The sequence below is a fragment of the Scyliorhinus torazame genome, chromosome 18, assembly GCF_047496885.1.
Source record: "Scyliorhinus torazame isolate Kashiwa2021f chromosome 18, sScyTor2.1, whole genome shotgun sequence".
NCBI classification, from domain to species: domain Eukaryota; kingdom Metazoa; phylum Chordata; class Chondrichthyes; order Carcharhiniformes; family Scyliorhinidae; genus Scyliorhinus; species Scyliorhinus torazame.
In genome coordinates this window covers 118,181,864-118,203,221 of record NC_092724.1, presented here as the reverse complement: position 1 = coordinate 118,203,221, position 21,358 = coordinate 118,181,864, and the positions used below count along the sequence as shown (strand labels likewise).

Here is a 21,358-nt window from a genome sequence, read left to right as displayed (position 1 = left end):
TCTTCGTGTCATCAGCAAACTTAGCAACCACCCCTTCAGTTCCTTCATCCAAGTCATTTATAGAAATTGTAAAGAGTTGAGGCCTCAGCACTGACCCCTGTGGCACACCACATCCTGCCAACCAGAAAAAGACCCATTGATGCCTGTTAGCTAGCCAATCTTCTATCCCTGGAACAATGAGCTTTTGTTTTCGGCTAAGCGGAGACATCAGCCAACCAGGAAGGCAAAAAAAAAACCCTCTGCTCTCCTTACTCTACTCGTGAAGGATTACACGACCATTGTCAGCTGCAGTTTATTCCAGCAGCTCAGTGCGTTTCTGAGGAGCAGTCCCAGGAAATAAAGGGTGTTAGTTCCAGTTTATTTAATATGCAACACTGTGGGATTTGGAACGGGAGAAGACCAAGAGTATGAAGCTTCAGGAGTTGATTCCGGACAATGGTTTAGCTCACAACAAAAAGCAACTCGAGGTTAATCCACACAATACCTGCAATACAGAGAAATTTCTGGAACCTTCATATTGTCCAGGCTCAGAGTCAGAACTGCACACTGCAGATTTTGGAAATTCACCATGTTTACTGACACAGGCTGTTGGCAATTAATACACTGAATTAACTCGATGACTGCCTGCAACAGGGGGTGAAGGGCTTTATCCTGCACCCTGCTCAAGGGAGCCTCCCCCCCCACCGAGCATCCCCATCCCCAAAGGCGCTGATTCACGCCACAGGATAGGATTGGGAAACTCGGAGAGACATCGCTAAGGTTACAGAGAGTTCATATTATGGGCCATCACAGGGACCAGACTCCACCCTCAGCCGACACCCACATTTTCAGCAGCGGTCTGGGGAGTGCAATAGGGTGAAAAACCCTGAGAATGTTTCCTCTTCAGTTCAGAGGTACTGAGACTGAAATTCCAACTGAGAGAGAGAGCTCAGAATTGACCTACCTGCTGTGAGGTCTGTGTCTCCGAGCACCAGTATGTCGGTGTCTGTTTGCCCATATGTGGGTGTGTGTATTATGCCTGTTAGTGTGTGTGTACATATGTGTGGGTTCATATCTGTGTGTGTGTATATGCACCTGTGTGCCTGCGTGTGTTGGTGTATCTGTGTGTGTGATTATTTGTATCTGTGTGTGTATGCGTAGGTGTCTGTGTGCCTGTATGTCTCTGTGAGGGGGGGTGGTCTGTGTATCTGTAGGGTATGTGTAGTGGGGCGGGGTTGTATGAGTGTGTTGATGCGTGTGTGTGTATCTGTGGGGTATATCAGTGTATGAGTGTGTATATCTGAGGGGTATATGTGTGTATGTGTATATCTAGAGGGCTATATCAGTGTGTGTGTGTCTATGGATTTATGTGTGTGTGTGTATCTGTGAGGTATATCAGTGTGTGAGTGTGTATATCTATGCGGCATATCATTTTGTGTGTATATAATCTGTGGGGTATATAGTGTGTGTATGTATGTGTGTGTATATACCTGTGGAGGTATATCAGTGTATGTGTATATAATAATAATCTTTATGGTGGCACGCTGCACAGTGGTTAGCACTGCTGCCTACAGCGTTGAGGATCTGGTTCGAATCCCAGCCCTGGGTCACTGTTCGTGTGGAGTTTGCACATTCTCCCCATGTCTGTGTGGGTTTCACCCCCACAACCCAAAGCTGTGCAAGATAGATGGACTGACCACGCTAAATTGCCCCGTAATTGGAAAAAAAAAGATAATAATTGGGTACTCTAATTTTTTTTAAAAAAAATCTTTATTGGTCGACTTACATTAACACTCAAACAAAGGGCGGGATTCTCTCAGCCAGAGACTTGTGGGAGGAAACCGGAGCACCTGGAGGAAACCCATGCAAACACGGGGAGAACGGGTAGACTCCGCACAGACAGTGACCCAAGCCGGGAATCAAACCCGGGTCCCTGGTGCTGTGAATCAACAGTGCTAACCACTGTGCTACCGTGGGGTATATATCTGGGAGGGTATCAATGTGTGCATGTACATCTGTGGGGTATATCAGTGTGCGTGTATATATCTGTGGGATATATCAGTACGTGTGTGTATATTTGTGGAGGTATATCAGTGTGTGTGTGTGTGTGTCTATACCTGTGGGTATATCTGCGTGTATATCTATGAGGTATATCAATGTGGGGTAAATATGTGTTTAAATATCTGTGGGGGTATATCAGTGTGTGTGTGTCTATCTGTGGGGCTTATCGGTTTGTGTGTATATAATTGTGGGGTATATCAGTGTATGTTTATATATCTGTGGGGGTATATCAGTGCGTGTGTGTGTATCTGTGGGGTATATCAGTGTGTGTTTATATATCTGTGGGGGTATATCAGTGTGTGTATCTGTGGAGTATATCACTGTGTGTTTATATTTGTGGGGTGTATCAGTATGTATGTGTCTATCAGTGGGAGTATATCAGTGTGTGTCTATCTGTGGGGGTATATCAGTGTGTGTATCTGTGGGTTATATCAGTGTGTGTACATATTTGTGGGATATATCAGTATGTATGTGTCTATCAGTGGGAGTATATCAGTGTGTGTCTATCTGTGGGGGTATATCAGCGTGTGTATCTGTGGGTTATATCTGTGTGTACATATTTGTGGGATATATCAGTATGTATGTGTCTATCAGTGGGAGTCTATCAGTGTGTGTCTATCTGTGGGGGTATATCAGTGTGTGTATTTGTGGGTTATATCAGTGTGTGTATCTGTGGGTTATATCAGTGTGTGTACATATTTGTGGGATATATCAGTATGTATGTGTCTATCAGTGGGAGTCTATCAGTGTGTGTCTATCTGTGGGGGTATATCAGTGTGTGTATCTGTGGGTTATATCAGTGTGTGTACATATTTGTGGGATATATCAGTATGTATGTGTCTATCAGTGGGAGTCTATCAGTGTGTGTCTATCTGTGGGGGTATATCAGTGTGTGTATCTGTGGGTTATATCAGTGTGTGTACATATTTGTGGGATATATCAGTATGTATGTGTCTATCAGTGGGAGTATATCAGTGTGTGTCTATCTGTGGGGGTATATCAGTGTGTGTATCTGTGGGTTATATCTGTGTGTACATATTTGTGGGATATATCAGTATGTATGTGTCTATCAGTGGGAGTATATCAGTGTGTGTCTATCTGTGGGGGTATATCAGTGTGTGTATCTGTGGGTTATATCAGTGTGTGTACATATTTGTGGGATATATCAGTATGTATGTGTCTATCAGTGGGAGTATATCAGTGTGTGTCTATCTGTGGGGGTATATCAGTGCATGTATCTGTGGGTTATATCTGTGTGTACATATTTGTGGGATATATCAGTATGTATGTGTCTATCAGTGGGAGTCTATCAGTGTGTGTCTATCTGTGGGGGTATATCAGTGTGTGTATTTGTGGGTTATATCAGTGTGTGTACATATTTATGGGATATATCAGTATGTATGTGTCTATCAGTGGGAGTCTATCAGTGTGTGTCTATCTGTGGGGGTATATCAGTGTGTGTATCTGTGGGTTATATCAGTGTGTGTACATATTTGTGGGATATATCAGTATGTATGTGTCTATCAGTGGGAGTATATCAGTGTGTGTCTATCTGTGGGGGTATATCAGTGTGTGTATCTGTGGGTTATATCAGTGTGTGTACATATCTGTGGGATATATCAGTATGTATGTGTCTATCAGTGGGAGTCTATCAGTGTGTGTCTATCTGTGGGGGTATATCAGTGTGTGTATCTGTGGGTTATATCAGTGTGTGTACATATTTGTAGGATATATCAGTATGTATGTGTCTATCAGTGGGAGTCTATCAGTGTGTGTCTATCTGTGGGGGTATATCAGTGTGTGTATCTGTGGGTTATATCAGTGTGTGTACATATTTGTGGGATATCTCAGTATGTATGTGTCTATCAGTGGGAGTATATCAGTGTGTGTCTATCTGTGGGGGTATATCAGCGTGTGTATCTGTGGGTTATATCTGTGTGTACATATTTGTGGGATATATCAGTATGTATGTGTCTATCAGTGGGAGTCTATCAGTGTGTGTCTATCTGTGGGGGTATATCAGTGTGTGTATTTGTGGGTTATATCAGTGTGTGTACATATTTGTGGGATATATCAGTATGTATGTGTCTATCAGTGGGAGTCTATCAGTGTGTGTCTATCTGTGGGGGTATATCAGTGTGTGTATCTGTGGGTTATATCAGTGTGTGTACATATTTGTGGGATATATCAGTATGTATGTGTCTATCAGTGGGAGTATATCAGTGTGTGTCTATCTGTGGGGGTATATCAGTGTGTGTATCTGTGGGTTATATCTGTGTGTACATATTTGTGGGATATATCAGTATGTATGTGTCTATCAGTGGGAGTCTATCAGTGTGTGTCTATCTGTGGGGGTATATCAGTGTGTGTATCTGTGGGTTATATCAGTGTGTGTACATATTTGTGGGATATATCAGTATGTATGTGTCTATCAGTGGGAGTCTATCAGTGTGTGTCTATCTGTGGGGGTATATCAGTGTGTGTATCTGTGGGTTATATCAGTGTGTGTACATATTTGTGGGATATATCAGTATGTATGTGTCTATCAGTGGGAGTATATCAGTGTGTGTCTATCTGTGGGGGTATATCAGTGTGTGTATCTGTGGGTTATATCTGTGTGTACATATTTGTGGGATATATCAGTATGTATGTGTCTATCAGTGGGAGTATATCAGTGTGTGTCTATCTGTGGGGGTATATCAGTGTGTGTATCTGTGGGTTATATCAGTGTGTGTACATATTTGTGGGATATATCAGTATGTATGTGTCTATCAGTGGGAGTATATCAGTGTGTGTCTATCTGTGGGGGTATATCAGTGTATGTATCTGTGGGTTATATCTGTGTGTACATATTTGTGGGATATATCAGTATGTATGTGTCTATCAGTGGGAGTCTATCAGTGTGTGTCTATCTGTGGGGGTATATCAGTGTGCGTATCTGTGGGTTATATCAGTGTGTGTACATATTTGTGGGATATATCAGTATGTATGTGTCTATCAGTGGGAGTATATCAGCGTGTGTCTATCTGTGGGGGTATATCAGTGTGTGTATCTGTGGGTTATATCAGTGTGTGTATATATCTGTGGGGGTATATTAGTGCGTGTGTGTGTATCTGTGGGATGGATGTGTGTGTCTGTATTTGTGGGGGGTGGTGTATATACATGTTGGTGTGGTGGGTTGTATCAGTGTGTTGTGTGTGTGTGTGTGTGTGTGTATATATGTAAGGGTACATCTGTGTGTCTGTATCTGTGGGGGGGGTGAGTTTAGCTGAGTGTGTGTGTATCTCTGTAGGGGTATATCAGTGTGTCTCTGTATCTGTGGGGTGGGTTTGTGTGTGTGTGCATGTACATGTGTGTGTATAACTGTAGGGGTATATCAGTGTGTCTCTGTATCCGTGGGGGTGGGTTTGTGTGTGTGTGCATGTACATGTGTGTGTATATCTGTAGGGGTATATCAGTGTGTGTCTGTATCCGTGGGGGTGGGTTTGTGTGTGTGCATGTACATGTGTGTGTATATCTGTAGGGGTATATCAGTGTGTCTCTGTATCCGTGGGGGTGGGTTTGTGTGTATGTGCATGTACATGTGTGTGTATATCTGTAGGGATATATCAGTGTGTGTCTGTATCCGTGGGGGTGGGTTTGTGTGTGTGTGCATGTACATGTGTGTGTATATCTGTAGGAGTATATCAGTGTGTGTCTGTATCTGTGGGGGTGGGTTTGTGTGTGTGTGCATGTACATATGTGTGTATATCTGTAGGGGCATATCAGTGTGTGTCTGTATCCGTGGGGGTGGGTTTGTGTGCATGTACATGTGTGTGTATATCTGTAGGGGTATATCAGTGTGTGCCTGTATCCGTGGGGGTGGGTTTGTGTGTGTGTGCATGTACATGTGTGTGTATATCTGTAGGGGTATATCAGTGTGTGTCTGTATCTGTGGGGGTGGGTTTGTGTGTGTGTGCATGTACATGTGTGTGTATATCTGTAGGGGTATATCAGTGTGTGTCTGTATCCGTGGGGGTGGGTTTGTGTGTGTGTGCGCATGTACATATGTGTGCATATCTGTAGGGGTATATCAGTGTGTCTCTGTATCCGTGGGGGTGGGTTTGTGTGTGTGTGCATGTACGTGTGTGTATATCTGTAGGGGTATATCAGTGTGTGTCTGTATCTGTGGGGGTAGGTTTGTGTGTGTAGGTTTGTGTGTGTGTGCATGTACATGTGTGTGTATATCTGTAGGGGTATATCAGTGTGTGTCTGTATCCATGGGGGTGGGTTTGTGTGCATGTACATGTGTGTGTATATCTGTAGGGGTATATCAGTGTGTGTCTGTATCCATGGGGGTGGGTTTGTGTGCATGTACATGTGTGTGTATATCTGTAGGGGTATATCAGTGTGTGTCTGTATCTGTGGGGGTGGGTTTGTGTGCATGTACATGTGTGTGTATATCTGTAGGGGTATATCAGTGTGTGTCTGTATCTGTGGGGGTGGGTTTGTGTGTGTGTGCATGTACATGTGTGTGTATATCTGTAGGGGTATATCAGTGTGTGTCTGTATCTGTGGGGGTGGGTTTGTGTGTGTGTGCATGTACATGTGTGTGTATATCTGTAGGGGTATATCAGTGTGTGTCTGTATCCGTGGGGGTGGGTTTGTGTGTGTGTGCATGTGTTTGTATATCTGTAGGGGTATATCAGTGTGTGTCTGTATCTGTGGGGGTGGGTTTGTGTGTATACCCGCATATGTGGCGAGGGGGGTTGTATCAGTGAGACCACATGTGTGTTTATCGGTGTCTGTGTGTGTCTGTGTGTGGGCTTGTGCATGTTTGTTTGGACATTTCACAACTTTGGGATATCTCACAGCCAATCTCATCATTTCGAAGTGTTGGCACTGCCATGGAAAATGCAGCCGTCACCTGCACTTCTTCGAGTCCTGTTGTGCCTTGGGATCCTTTACATCCACCTGACAGGACAAATGGGGCCTGGTTTTAATTTCTCATTTGAAAGACACCCACCCAGTACTGCACTGGAAGTGCCAGCCTGGAGTGGGGCTTGAACCCACAACCTTCCGACTCTGACCCTCTGACGTGCAGCTGACAGGACACGAAAAAAATAGGACTCAATGGAAAATAGAAGCAACTGCAGGTTCCCAAGCAGCAGTGAGGTTAGTGCCTGTACTCACATTCATTGAGGGACACGGGAGACCCAGCTCTCGACTTTCTGAACTCCTCTCCTTGACTGTACAAAGACAGGTTTGGGTGGCTGGACCCTCGACCAAAGGTAGATTGCTGATTACTGCCCAAACCCGTCGTCACCTGGGACATTCTCTCTTTAGTTTTCAGCGCATGAGCTCGTTCCTGGCGCAGACGCTCCTCATCTTTCAGCAGAGCGACTAGTTGTTTGGCCCTTTCTCTCACATTGATGCCTTGGTCTTTGCCATCCCGGTCAATGTACTGGAAATCCTTCAGGGTCTGCACTGTGTAGATGTTCTCCTTGCATTGTTGAGACACTTTCTCTGAGCCAGTTTTGATGAGATAATCCAGCAGGGTCAATGCTTTATAAACATGTCTCCAATTCTTCCCATGGTCGTTCAAACGCTTCCAAACCATGCCCATGATCTCGGAAAATGCCACCACGTTAAAAGTCAGGTCAGCAATGTTGGACATGAGCGAGCTGGGTGGGCCCCATGGGTCATTGGATGTGGCTTCTCGAACCTTCACCTCCGCATCTGAGTAGTTGTGGACAATATTCTTCATTTGCCTCCGTATAGCTGAGGTGGCCATCCTCTGATGTCCAGTGAATCGCGACTGCAGACAAATCAACTCGATCCGGGGAGTTTGTATTACTGTAATCCAAGAGGACAGGCCGTCACTATCCCATCAGGGTTTGTCCCCAAACACCAGCAAGAATTAGGGAGCCTCAGCTGTGAGCAGAAGAACGATAGGAGTCATCTTACAAATCCAGAAACTCACACAGCTCATCTTAGCAACTTTCTCCCAGAGGAGAGCCTCAAACCCGGGGGTTCAGGCGAGACTCCCCATAAATTCCTGAGCTGGGGGGGGGGGGGGGGGGGGGGGAGTCACAATCCAAACTCGCTTGGAAAACAGCTTTGTAAATTTAGCTCAAATTCCATTTGATTTGTAAAATTCATTCCGAGATTCATTCTGGATTGAGATTCTCAGATGTACCCAAACCCATCCCCCCCGCACCCCCCCCCCCCCCCTCACTCGCCCCACCTCCTCAGTTCACCCTCCCCCCATAGTTTACCCACCGGCTTCACCTCCTCACCCTCACTCACACACAGAAACACGCTCACAGATGCACCATTCTGTTCGCCCTCAAACTCACAACGTCACACACCACAAAACACCCCTCACACTGACTCAAGGTGACTGGGCAACAGGAACTAATTTCCCCCTGACCCACCTGGCCCAGGACAGCCCTGGGATTGGCACTGTCACCCTCCCGGCAATGGGGGCAACTCTCGCCAGTTAAAAAATCAATCACCGAATGAAATGCAAACTTTGGCTGCTTTTGCAATGGTGAAAGTGACTTTGGCCAAGTCCAGGCACGAACCAATCACTTCTTGCTCGCCTCGGCTCGATGTGCACATTGGACTGGCTGCATCATGGAGCTGCACGAGAACGGGGATCCCCAAAAGAGAGACTCACAGGCCCATTCTGACTGACAAGAGCAAAGTAAAAGAGAAAGTTAGTAATCAGACAGCAGAGCCCAGTGCACCCCAGCCCCCAAAAGTAGAAGCAAGATGTGAAGTTTGTCCATTAAAAGCTCTCTTGTTAAAGATCATTGCCCAGGGAGCTCAGCGGTGCTAATTTCAAAAAGGTTCAGATATTTTACAGCAAACATAGTTAAGGAGGGACTCACCGATCGCAGGGCAAACTACTCCAGTAATCAACTCCCAAACAAAGTGAGCAGAATTTGCAAAAACAGCAACTCTGAGGTCAAAGAGAACAGGAGGCGGGCTGGAGGGAGAGCAAACTGGATCAATCCATTGCCCGGAAATGCATTCGGCATATGAGACAGTTCATTAAATGTAAACCCAGCACACAGCATTCTCCCACAGGAGAATGGGAGGGAATATACCAAGCTTTGTACAGAGAGAGAGAGAGACAGGGAAACAGAGTCAGAGAGAGTGACTGTCAGGGAGCAACAGGGAGAAAAACATGAGAGGGGGAAAGGGATGGGAGGAGACAGAGAGAGACAGACGGGGGGAGAGGTATGGAGAGAGACATAAAGAAAGAGTAGAGAGAGATACACACGCACACAAATAGACGAGAAGGGAGGATATCGATGCTCCCTATGCCAACACTGTATGAAACCCACTTTGGAGAGTTTGGCAGTAAATGACAACCCGGTCACTCTGGGAGGTTTCTAATCAACTCCCATAATCAAGGGCAGGAAAAGATGTCACACCTCAGAAGAGAGCACAAATCATCAATAACAACTTGTGCCTATGAAGCTGATCAACCAGTTGTGTGTGTGTGTGTGTGTGTGGGGGGGGGGGGGCAAATCATCGACTGTGTGTGGGAGGGATCTGATTGACTGTGTGAGGGGGGAGCAGATCAATTGTGTGGGTGGGGAGCTGATCGACTGTGTGTGGGGAGGGAGCTGATCGACTGTGGGAGCGAGCTTATCGACTGTGTGTGGGAGGAAGCTGATTGATTGTGGGAGGGAGCTGATCGACTGTCTGGGAGGGGGCAGATCGACTGTGTGTGGGAGGGAGCTGATCGACTGTGTGGGAGGGAGCTGATTGATTGTGTGTGAGGGGGGACTGTTGACTGGGTGTGGGAGGGAGCTGATCGACTGTGTGGAAGGGAGCTGACTGACTTTGTGTGGGAGCGAGATGATTGACTGTGTGGGAGGGAGCTGATCGACTGTGTGTGGGAGGGAGTTGATCAACAGTATGTGGTGGGGAGCTGACCCACTGTGTGAAGGGGGAGGGCGGACTGATTGACTGTGTGTGGAGACGGAGCTGATCGACTGTGTGGGGGGGGAGCTGATTGACTGTGTGGGGGGAGCTGATTGACTCTGTGTGGGGGGAGCTGATCGACTGCGTGTGGGAGGGAGCTGATCTACTGTGTGTGAGGCAGAGCTGATTGACTGTGTATGGGAGGGGAGCTGATTGACTGTGTGTGGGGCAGAGCTGATTGACTCTGTTTGGGAGGGAGCTGATTGACTGTGTGTGGGTGGGGAGCTGTTTGACTGTGTGGGAGGGGGGACTGTTGACTGTGTGTGGGAGGGAGCTGATCGACTGTGTGGGAGGGAGCTGATGGACTGTGTGGGAGGGAGCTGATCGACTGCATGTGGGAGGGAGCTGTTCGACTGTGTGTGGGAGGGAGCTGATTGACTGTGTGTGAGGGGGGACTGTTGACTGTGTGGGAGGGAGCTGATCGACAGTATGTGGCGGGGAGCTGACCGACTGTTTGGGGGGGGGACTGATTGACTGTGTGTGGAGACGGAGCTGAGCGACTGTGGGAGGGAGCTGCTTGACTGTGTGTGGGGGGGAGCTGATTGACTGTGTGGGGGGGAGCTGATTGACTGTGTGTGTGGGGGGAGCTGATTGACTGTGTGTGGGAGGGAGCTGATCGACTGTGTGTGGGAGGGAGCTGATCGACTGTGTGTGAGTGGGGAGATCAACTGTGTGGGGGGGAGCTGATCGACTGTGTGTGGGAGGGATCTGATCGACTGTGTGTGGGAGGGATCTGATCGACTGTGTGTGGGAGGAAGCTGATTGTGTGTGGGAGGAAGCTGATTGATTGTGGGAGGAAGCTGATCGACTGTGTGGGAGGGAGCTGATCGACTGTGTGGGAGGGAGCTGATCGACTGTGTGGGAGGGAGCTGATCGACTGTGTGGGAGGGAGCTGATTGACTGTGTGGGAGGGAGCTGATCGACTGTGTGGGAGGGAGCTGATGGACTGTGTGGGAGGGAGCTGATCGACTGCATGTGGGAGGGAGCTGATCGACTTGTGGGAGGGAGCTGATCGACTGTGTGTGGGAGGGAGCTGATCGACAGTATGTGGTGGGGAGCTGACCCACTATGTGAGGGGGGGGGGGGCGGGAAAAACTGATTGACTGTGTTGAGACGGAGCTGATCGACTGTGGGAGGGAGCTGATTGATTGTGTGTGGGAGGGAGCTGATTGACTGTGTGGGAGGGAGCTGATGGACTGTGTGGGAGGGAGCTGATCGGCTGCATGTGGGAGGGAGCTGATCGACTGTGTGTGGGAGGGAGCTGATTGACTGTGTGTGGGAGGGAGCTGATTGACTGTGTGTGGGAGGGAGCTGATCGACTGTGTGGGAGGGAGCTGATCGACTGTGTGTGGGAGGGAGCTGATTGACTGTGTGTGGCGGGGAGCTGATTGATTGTGTGTGGGAGGGAGCTGATCGACTGTGTGGGAGGGAGCTGATCGACTGTGTGGGAGGGAGCTGATCGACTGTGTGTGGGAGGGAGCTGATTGACTGTGTGTGGGAGGGAGCTGATCGACTGTGTGGGAGGGAGCTGATGGACTGTGTGGGAGGGAGCTGATCGGCAGCATGTGGGAGGGAGCTGATCGACTGTGTGGGAGGGAGCTGATGGACTGTGTGGGAGGGAGCTGATCGACTGCATGTGGGAGGGAGCTGATTGACTGTGTGTGGGAGGGAGCTGATTGACTGTGTGTGGGAGGGAGCTGATTGACTGTGTGTGGGAGGGAGCTGATCGACTGTGTGTGGGAGGGAGCTGATCGACTGTGTGGGAGGGAGCTGATGGACTGTGTGGGAGGGAGCTGATCGACTGCATGTGGGAGGGAGCTGATCGACTGTGTGTGGGAGGGAGCTGATCGACAGTATGTGGTGGGGAGCTGACCCACTATGTGAGGGGGGGGGGGGGGGGGCGGGAAAAACTGATTGACTGTGATGAGACGGAGCTGATCGACTGTGGGAGGGAGCTGATTGACTGTGTGTGGGAGGGAGCTGATTGACTGTGTGTGGGAGGGAGCTGATTGACTGTGTGTGGGAGGGAGCTGATCGACTGTGTGGGAGGGAGCTGATTGACTGTGTGTGGGAGGGAGCTGATTGACTGTGTGTGGGAGGGAGCTGATCGACTGTGTGGGAGGGAGCTGATCGACTGTGTGTGGGAGGGAGCTGATTGACTGTGTGTGGCGGGGAGCTGATTGATTGTGTGTGGGAGGGAGCTGATCGACTGTGTGGGAGGGAGCTGATCGACTGTGTGGGAGGGAGCTGATCGACTGTGTGTGGGAGGGAGCTGATCGACTGTGTGGGAGGGAGCTGATGGACTGTGTGGGAGGGAGCTGATCGGCAGCATGTGGGAGGGAGCTGATCGACTGTGTGGGAGGGAGCTGATGGACTGTGTGGGAGGGAGCTGATCGACTGCATGTGGGAGGGAGCTGATTGACTGTGTGTGGGAGGGAGCTGATTGACTGTGTGTGGGAGGGAGCTGATTGACTGTGTGTGGGAGGGAGCTGATCGACAGTGTGTGGGAGGGAGCTGATCGACTGTGTGGGAGGGAGCTGATGGACTGTGTGGGAGGGAGCTGATCGACTGCATGTGGGAGGGAGCTGATCGACTGTGTGTGGGAGGGAGCTGATCGACAGTATGTGGTGGGGAGCTGACCCACTATGTGAGGGGGGGGGGGGGGGGGGCGGGAAAAACTGATTGACTGTGATGAGACGGAGCTGATCGACTGTGGGAGGGAGCTGATTGACTGTGTGTGGGAGGGAGCTGATTGACTGTGGGAGGGAGCTGATGGACTGTGTGGGAGGGAGCTGATCGGCTGCATGTGGGAGGGAGCTGATCGACTGTGTGTGGGAGGGAGCTGATTGACTGTGTGTGGGAGGGAGCTGATTGACTGTGTGTGGGAGGGAGCTGATCGACTGTGTGGGAGGGAGCTGATCGACTGTGTGTGGGAGGGAGCTGATCGACAGTATGTGGTGGGGAGCTGACCCACTATGTGAGGGGGGGGGGGGGGGGGCGGGAAAAACTGATTGACTGTGTTGAGACGGAGCTGATCGACTGCATGTGGGAGGGAGCTGATCGACTGTGTGGGAGGGAGCTGATGGACTGTGTGGGAGGGAGCTGATCGACTGCATGTGGGAGGGAGCTGATTGACTGTGTGTGGGAGGGAGCTGATTGACTGTGTGTGGGAGGGAGCTGATTGACTGTGTGTGGGAGGGAGCTGATCGACTGTGTGTGGGAGGGAGCTGATCGACTGTGTGGGAGGGAGCTGATGGACTGTGTGGGAGGGAGCTGATCGACTGCATGTGGGAGGGAGCTGATCGACTGTGTGTGGGAGGGAGCTGATCGACAGTATGTGGTGGGGAGCTGACCCACTATGTGAGGGGGGGGGGGGGGCGGGAAAAACTGATTGACTGTGTTGAGACGGAGCTGATCGACTGTGGGAGGGAGCTGATTGACTGTGTGTGGGAGGGAGCTGATTGACTGTGGGAGGGAGCTGATGGACTGTGTGGGAGGGAGCTGATCGGCTGCATGTGGGAGGGAGCTGATCGACTGTGTGTGGGAGGGAGCTGATTGACTGTGTGTGGGAGGGAGCTGATTGACTGTGTGTGGGAGGGAGCTGATCGACTGTGTGGGAGGGAGCTGATCGACTGTGTGTGGGAGGGAGCTGATTGACTGTGTGGGGGGGAGCTGATTGACTGTGTGTGTGGGGGGAGCTGATCGACTGTGTGTGGGAGGGAGCTGACCGACTGTGTGTGGGAGGGAGCTGATCGACTGTGTGTGAGGGAGCTGATCGACTGTGTGTGGGAGGGAGCTGATTGACTGTGTGTGGCGGGGAGCTGATTGACTGTATGTGGGGCAGAGCTGATTGACTGTGTATGGGAGGGGAGCTGATTGACTGTGTGGGGGGGAGCTGATTGACTGTGTGTGTGGGGGGAGCTGATCAACTGTGTGGGGGGGAGCTGATCGACTGTGTGTGGGAGGGATCTGATCGACTGTGTGTGGGAGGAAGCTGATTGTGTGTGGGAGGAAGCTGATTGATTGTGGGAGGAAGCTGATCGACTGTGTGGGAGGGAGCTGATCGACTGTGTGGGAGGGAGCTGATCGACTGTGTGGGAGGGAGCTGATCGACTGTGTGGGAGGGAGCTGATGGACTGTGTGGGAGGGAGCTGATGGACTGTGTGGGAGGGAGCTGATCGACTGCATGTGGGAGGGAGCTGATCGACTATGTGGGAGGGAGCTGATGGACTGTGTGGGAGGGAGCTGATCGACTGCATGTGGGAGGGAGCTGATCGACTTGTGGGAGGGAGCTGATCGACTGTGTGGGAGGGAGCTGATCGACTGTGTGTGGGAGGGAGCTGATTGACTGTGTGGGAGGGAGCTGATGGACTGTGTGGGAGGGAGCTGATCGGCTGCATGTGGGAGGGAGCTGATCGACTGTGTGGGAGGGAGCTGATGGACTGTGTGGGAGGGAGCTGATCGACTGCATGTGGGAGGGAGCTGATCGACTGTGTGGGAGGGAGCTGATGGACTGTGTGGGAGGGAGCTGATCGACTGCATGTGGGAGGGAGCTGATGGACTGTGTGGGAGGGAGCTGATGGACTGTGTGGGAGGGAGCTGATCGACTGCATGTGGGAGGGAGCTGATCGACTTGTGGGAGGGAGCTGATCGACTGTGTGTGGGAGGGAGCTGATCGACAGTATGTGGTGGGGAGCTGACCCACTATGTGAGGGGGGGGGGGGGGGGGCGGGAAAAACTGATTGACTGTGTTGAGACGGAGCTGATCGACTGTGGGAGGGAGCTGATTGATTGTGTGTGGGAGGGAGCTGATTGACTGTGTGGGAGGGAGCTGATGGACTGTGTGGGAGGAAGCTGATCGGCTGCATGTGGGAGGGAGCTGATCGACTGTGTGTGGGAGGGAGCTGATTGACTGTGTGTGGGAGGGAGCTGATTGACTGTGTGTGGGTGGGAGCTGATCGACTGTGTGGGAGGGAGCTGATCGACTGTGTGTGGGAGGGAGCTGATTGACTGTGTGTGGCGGGGAGCTGATTGATTGTGTGTGGGAGGGAGCTGATCGACTGTGTGGGAGGGAGCTGATCGACTGTGTGGGAGGGAGCTGATCGACTGTGTGTGGGAGGGAGCTGATTGACTGTGTGTGGGAGGGAGCTGATCGACTGTGTGGGAGGGAGCTGATGGACTGTGTGGGAGGGAGCTGATCGGCTGCATGTGGGAGGGAGCTGATCGACTGTGTGGGAGGGAGCTGATGGACTGTGTGGGAGGGAGCTGATCGACTGCATGTGGGAGGAAGCTGATTGACTGTGTGTGGGAGGGAGCTGATTGACTGTGTGTGGGAGGGAGCTGATTGACTGTGTGTGGGAGGGAGCTGATCGACTGTGTGTGGGAGGGAGCTGATCGACTGTGTGGGAGGGAGCTGATGGACTGTGTGGGAGGGAGCTGATCGACTGCATGTGGGAGGGAGCTGATCGACTGTGTGTGGGAGGGAGCTGATCGACAGTATGTGGTGGGGAGCTGACCCACTATGTGAGGGGGGGGGGGGGGGGGCGGGAAAAACTGATTGACTGTGTTGAGACGGAGCTGATCGACTGTGGGAGGGAGCTGATTGACTGTGTGTGGGAGGGAGCTGATTGACTGGGAGGGAGCTGATGGACTGTGTGGGAGGGAGCTGATCGGCTGCATGTGGGAGGGAGCTGATCGACTGTGTGTCGGAGGGAGCTGATTGACTGTGTGTGGGAGGGAGCTGATTGACTGTGTGTGGGAGGGAGCTGATCGACTGTGTGGGAGGGAGCTGATCGACTGTGTGTGGGAGGGAGCTGATTGACTGTGTGTGGCGGGGAGCTGATTGACTGTATGTGGGGCAGAGCTGATTGACTGTGTATGGGAGGGGAGCTGATTGACTGTGTGGGGGGGAGCTGATTGACTGTGTGTGTGGGGGGAGCTGATCGACTGTGTGTGGGAGGGAGCTGATCGACTGTGTGTGGGAGGGAGCTGATCGACTGTGTGTGAGGGAGCTGATCGACTGTGTGTGGGAGGGATCTGATCGACTGTGTGTGGGAGAAAGCTGATTGTGTGTGGGGCAGAGCTGATTGACTGTGTATGGGAGGGGAGCTGATTGACTGTGTGGGGGGGAGCTGATTGACTGTGTGTGTGGGGGGAGCTGATCAACTGTGTGGGGGGGAGCTGATCGACTGTGTGTGGGAGGGATCTGATCGACTGTGTGTGGGAGAAAGCTGATTGTGTGTGGGAGGAAGCTGATTGATTGTGGGAGGAAGCTGATCGACTGTGTGGGAGGGAGCTGATCGACTGTGTGGGAGGGAGCTGATCGACTGTGTGGGAGGGAGCTGATCGACTGTGTGGGAGGGAGCTGATGGACTGTGTGGGAGGGAGCTGATCGACTGCATGTGGGAGGGAGCTGATCGACTGTGTGGGAGGGAGCTGATGGACTGTGTGGGAGGGAGCTGATCGACTGCATGTGGGAGGGAGCTGATCGACTGTGTGGGAGGGAGCTGATGGACTGTGTGGGAGGGAGCTGATCGACTGCATGTGGGAGGGAGCTGATCGACTTGTGGGAGGGAGCTGATCGACTGTGTGGGAGGGAGCTGATCGACTGTGGGTGGGAGGGAGCTGATGGACTGTGTGTGAGGGAGCTGATCGACTGCATGTGGGAGGGAGCTGATTGACTGTGTGTGGGAGGGAGCTGATTGACTGTGTGTGGGAGGGAGCTGATCGACTGTGTGGGAGGGAGCTGATCGACTGTGTGTGGGAGGGAGCTGATTGACTGTGTGTGGCGGGGAGCTTACCGACTGTGGGTGGGGGGGTACTGATTGACTGTGTGTGGAGACGGAGCTGATCGACTGTGGGAGGGAGCTGATTGACTGTGTGTTGGGGGGGAGCTTATTGACTGTATGTGGGGCAGAGCTGATTGACTGTGTGTGGGAGGGAGCTGATCGACTGTGTGGGAGGGAGCAGATTGACTTTGTGTGGGGGTGAGCTGATCGACTGTGCGTGAGGGAGCTGATCGACTGTGGGAGGGAGCTGATTGACTGTGTGTGGGAGGGAGCTGATCGACTGTGTGGGAGGGAGCAGATTGACTTTGTGTGGGGGTGAGCTGATCGACTGTGTGTGAGGGAGCTGATCGACAGTGGGAGGGAGCTGATCGACTGTGTGGGAGGGAGTTGATCGACTGTGTGTGGGAGGGAGCTGATCGACTGTGTGGGAGGGAGCTGATTGACTGTGTGTATGGGGGGACTGTTGACTGTGTGTGGGAGGGAGCTGATCGACTGTGTGGGAGGGAGCAGATTGACTTTGTGTGGGGGTGAGCTGATCGACTGTGTGTGAAGGAGCTGATCGACTGTGTGTGAAGGAGCTGATTGACTGTGTGTGAAGGAGCTGATCGACTGTGTGTGGGAGGGAGCTGATCGACTGTGTGTGGCGGGTAGCTTACCAACTGTGGGGGGGGGAACTGGTTGACCGTGTGTGGAGACGGAGCTGATCGACTGTGGGAGGGAGTTGATCGACTGTGTGTGGGAGGGAACTGGTCGACAGTATGTGGCGGTGAGCTTACCGACTGTGGGGGGGTGGGGGAACTCATTGACTGTGTGTGGGAGCAGAGCTGATTGACTGTGTGTGGGGCAGAGCTGATTGACTGTGTGTGGGAGGGGAGCTGATTGACTGTGTGTGGGGCAGAGCTGATTGACTGTGTGTGGGGCAGAGCTGATTAACTGTATGGGAGGGGAGTTGATCGACTGTGTCTGAGGGAGCTGATCGACCGTGTGGGGAAGGAGGGAGCTGATCGACCGTGTGTTGGAAGGGAGCTGAATGACTGTGTGGGGGGGAGCTGATCGACTGTGTATGGGAGGGGCGCTGATTGACTGTGTGGGGGGGAGCTGATCGACCAGATTGACCCTGTGTTGGAAGGGAGCTGCTTGACTGTATGTTGGGAGCTGATTGACTGTGTGTTGGGAGCTGCTTGACTGTGTGTTGGGAGCTGATTGACTGTGTGTTGGGAGCTGATTGACTGTGTGTGACTGGGAGCTGGTCGAGTGCTTCAGGGTGCAGTGGCAGAGAATAGAAAGTCCTTGTTAAAATCGATTTGCGGAGTTAGTAATTCCAGTGTCCTGCCAGTGCTGGGTTCTGTGTACTTTGCTGATGCAATCTGACTATTGGCCTGAGCTGATGAATAATTAAGCGCCTGCTGAAACCATTGGTTTTTCTGCTCCTGATTTATTACGTTGCCCATGATTATGAACCTGGCTCACGGAAAAAGCTGTAAATCGCCTCAAATTCTTGGCCCTGACTCCACAATGTGTATTCCCCTCAGCCCAGCTTTTCTCAGGGAGAATCTAACTCCTGATTCTCCTGGCTCTATCTGACACACACTCCTCACTGCCACAATCACAATCAGCAGCAAAACCTCTGGCTCATTTCTCCCTCCCTCACTAATGGATCCAGTGGCCAAGGCTGACATCCTCCACTAGAGTCAGATCAGCAGGCAGTGCGCAAACCAGGAATCAATCTCAGAACAACAGCAAGGTATTGTATTTCAATAGCACCTTTCACCACTCCAGGAACTCCCAAACACTTCACAGTCAATGTACTACATTTCAACAGTAAGTACTGTACTAAGGCAGGAGTCGTGGCACCATTAACAGTAACCTGACAACGACCAGATAATATTTTTGGTTTACTTTCAAATACTGCCCAGGATATATTTTGTGCCCACGTATAAAGGCAAACAGCATTGGATAGAAGTCTCATACAAATAACAGCACCTCTGACAATGAAGAGTTCCCTCAGTACTAACTCTCCAACAGTGCGGGCAGCACGGTGGCCTAGTGGTTAGCACAGCTGCCTCACGACGCTGATGTCCCAGGTTCGATTCCAGCTCTGGGTCACTGTCCGTGTGGTGTTTGCACATTCTCCCCGTGTCTGCGTGGGTTTTGCCCCCACAACCCAAAAATGTGTAGAGAAGGTGGACTGGCCACGCTACATTGCCCCTTAATTGGAAAAAGAAATAATTGGCTAATCTAAAAAAATTTTTAAACCTCTCCAACAGTGCAGCTCTCCCTCAGTGCTGATCATCCAATAGTGCAGCACTTCCTCACTACTGACCCTCAAAAAGTGCAGCACTCCCTCAGTAATAAATCTTCAAAAGTGCAGCACTCCCTCAGTACTAACCCTCCGACAATGCAGTGCTTGCTCTGTATTAACCCTCCGACAGTGCAGTGCTTGCTCTGTATTAACCCTCCGACAGTGCAGTGCTTGCTCTGTATTAATCTTCCGACAGTGCAGTGCTTGCTCTGTATTAACCCTCCAACAGTGCAGTGCTTGCTCTGTATTAACCCTCCGACAGTGCAGTGCTTGCTCTGTATTAACCCTCCGACAGTGCAGTTCTTGCTCTGTATTAATCTTCCGACAGTGCAGTGCTTGCTCTGTATTAACCTTCCGACAGTGCAGTGATCCCTCAGTACTAACCCTCCGACAGTGCAGTGATCCCTCAGTACTAACCCTCCGACAGTGCAGTGCTTGCTCTGTATTAACCCTCCGACAGTGCAGTGCTTGCTCTGTCCTAACCCTCCGACAGTGCAGTGCTTGCTCTGTATTAACCCTCTGATAGTGCAGTGATCCCTCAGTACTAACCCTCCGACAGTGCAGTGCTTGCTCTGTATTAACCCTCCGACAGTGCAGTGCTTGCTCTGTATTAATCTTCCGACAGTGCAGTGCTTGCTCTGTATTAACCTTCCGACAGTGCAGTGATCCCTCAGTACTAACCCTCCGACAGTGCAGTGATCCCTCAGTACTAACCCTCCGACAGTGCAGTGCTTGCTCTGTATTAACCCTCTGACAGTGCAGTGCTTGCTCTGTCCTAACCCTTCGACAGTGCAGTGCTTGCTCTGTATTAACCCTCTGATAGTGCAGTGATCCCTCAGTACTAACCCTCCGACAGTGCAGTGCTTGCTCTGTATTAACCCTCCGACAGTGCAGTGCTTGCTCTGTATTAACCCTCCGACAGTGCAGTGCTTGCTCTGTATTAACCCTCCGACAGTGCAGTGCTTGCTCTGTATTAACCCTCCGACAGTGCAGTGCTTGCTCTGTATTAACCTTCCAACAGTGCAGTGATCCCTCAGTACTAACCCTCCGACAGTGCAGTGCTTGCTCTGTCCTAACCCTCCGACAGTGCAGTGCTTGCTCTGTATTAACCCTCTGATAGTGCAGTGATCCCTCAGTACTAACCCTCCGACAGTGCAGTGCTTGCTCTGTATTAACCCTCCGACAGTGCAGTGCTTGCTCTGTATTAACCCTCCGACAGTGCAGTGCTTGCTCTGTATTAACCCTCCGACAGTGCAGTGCTTGCTCTGTATTAACCCTCCAACAGTGCAGTGCTTGCTCTGTATTAACCCTCCGACAGTGCAGTGCTTGCTCAGTATTAACCCTCTGACAGTGCAGTGCTTGCTCTGTACTAACCCTCCGACAGTGCAGTGCTTGCTCTGTCCTAACCCTCCGACAGTGCAGTGCTTGCTCTGTATTAACCCTCCGACAGTGCAGTGATCCCTCAGTACTAACCCTCCGACAGTGCAGTGCTTGCTCTGTATTAACCCTCCGACAGTGCAGTGCTTGCTCTGTATTAACCCTCCGACAGTGCAGTGCTTGCTCTGTATTAACCTTCCGACAGTGCAGTGCTTGCTCTGTATTAACCCTCCGACAGTGCAGTATTCCCTCAGTACTAACCCTCTGACAGTGCAGTGCTTGCTCAGTATTAACCCTCCGACAGTGTAGTGCTTGCTCTGTATTAACCCTCCGACAGTGCAGTGCTTGCTCTGTATTAACCCTCTGATAGTAACTTCCGGGTGCGGCGATGACCAGCTGAGTCGCACGTTTCGGCAGCTCCCTGTGAAACGGACTTTTGGGCTCTTGATAGGAGCCCCAACGGCAATTTTAACGGCTGAAAACACCGTGCGGTAAACCAGAAGGGTGTTCCCCCTGGACACGGATGGAAAAAGGAGAGGAAAGTGGCCGGATTGCAGCGGATCCTTTGGAACAACGGCAAGGAAGGCAAGCAGAAACCAAGATGGCGTCGGAAGGTGGCAGTTTCATATGGGGCCCTGAACAACAAGAGTTTTTGAAACGCTGCGTGGAGGAGATAAAAAAGGAAATGAAGAAAGAGTTGTTGGCCCCGATATTACAGGCGATTGAAGGGCTGAAAGAGGAACAAAAGACCCAGGAGCAGGAGCTTCGGGTCGTGAAGGCGAAAGCAGCTGAGAATGAAAACGATATACAGGGCCTGGTGGTGAAGTCGGAGATACAGGAGGCACACCAGAAACGATCTGTGGAGAGGTTG

The 21,358-nt window shown here is 51.3% G+C and overlaps 1 protein-coding gene across 1 annotated transcript in view; it reads right to left on the bottom strand.

The window, feature by feature from the left end:
* LOC140395448 (epsin-2-like) overlaps positions 1 to 21,358 on the bottom strand; it is a 204,543-nt gene that overhangs the window by 126,591 nt on the left and 56,594 nt on the right. Inside the window, 1 exon segment of the mRNA XM_072483217.1 lies at positions 7,213 to 7,875. Coding sequence (XP_072339318.1) covers positions 7,213 to 7,875 — 663 coding nt within the window.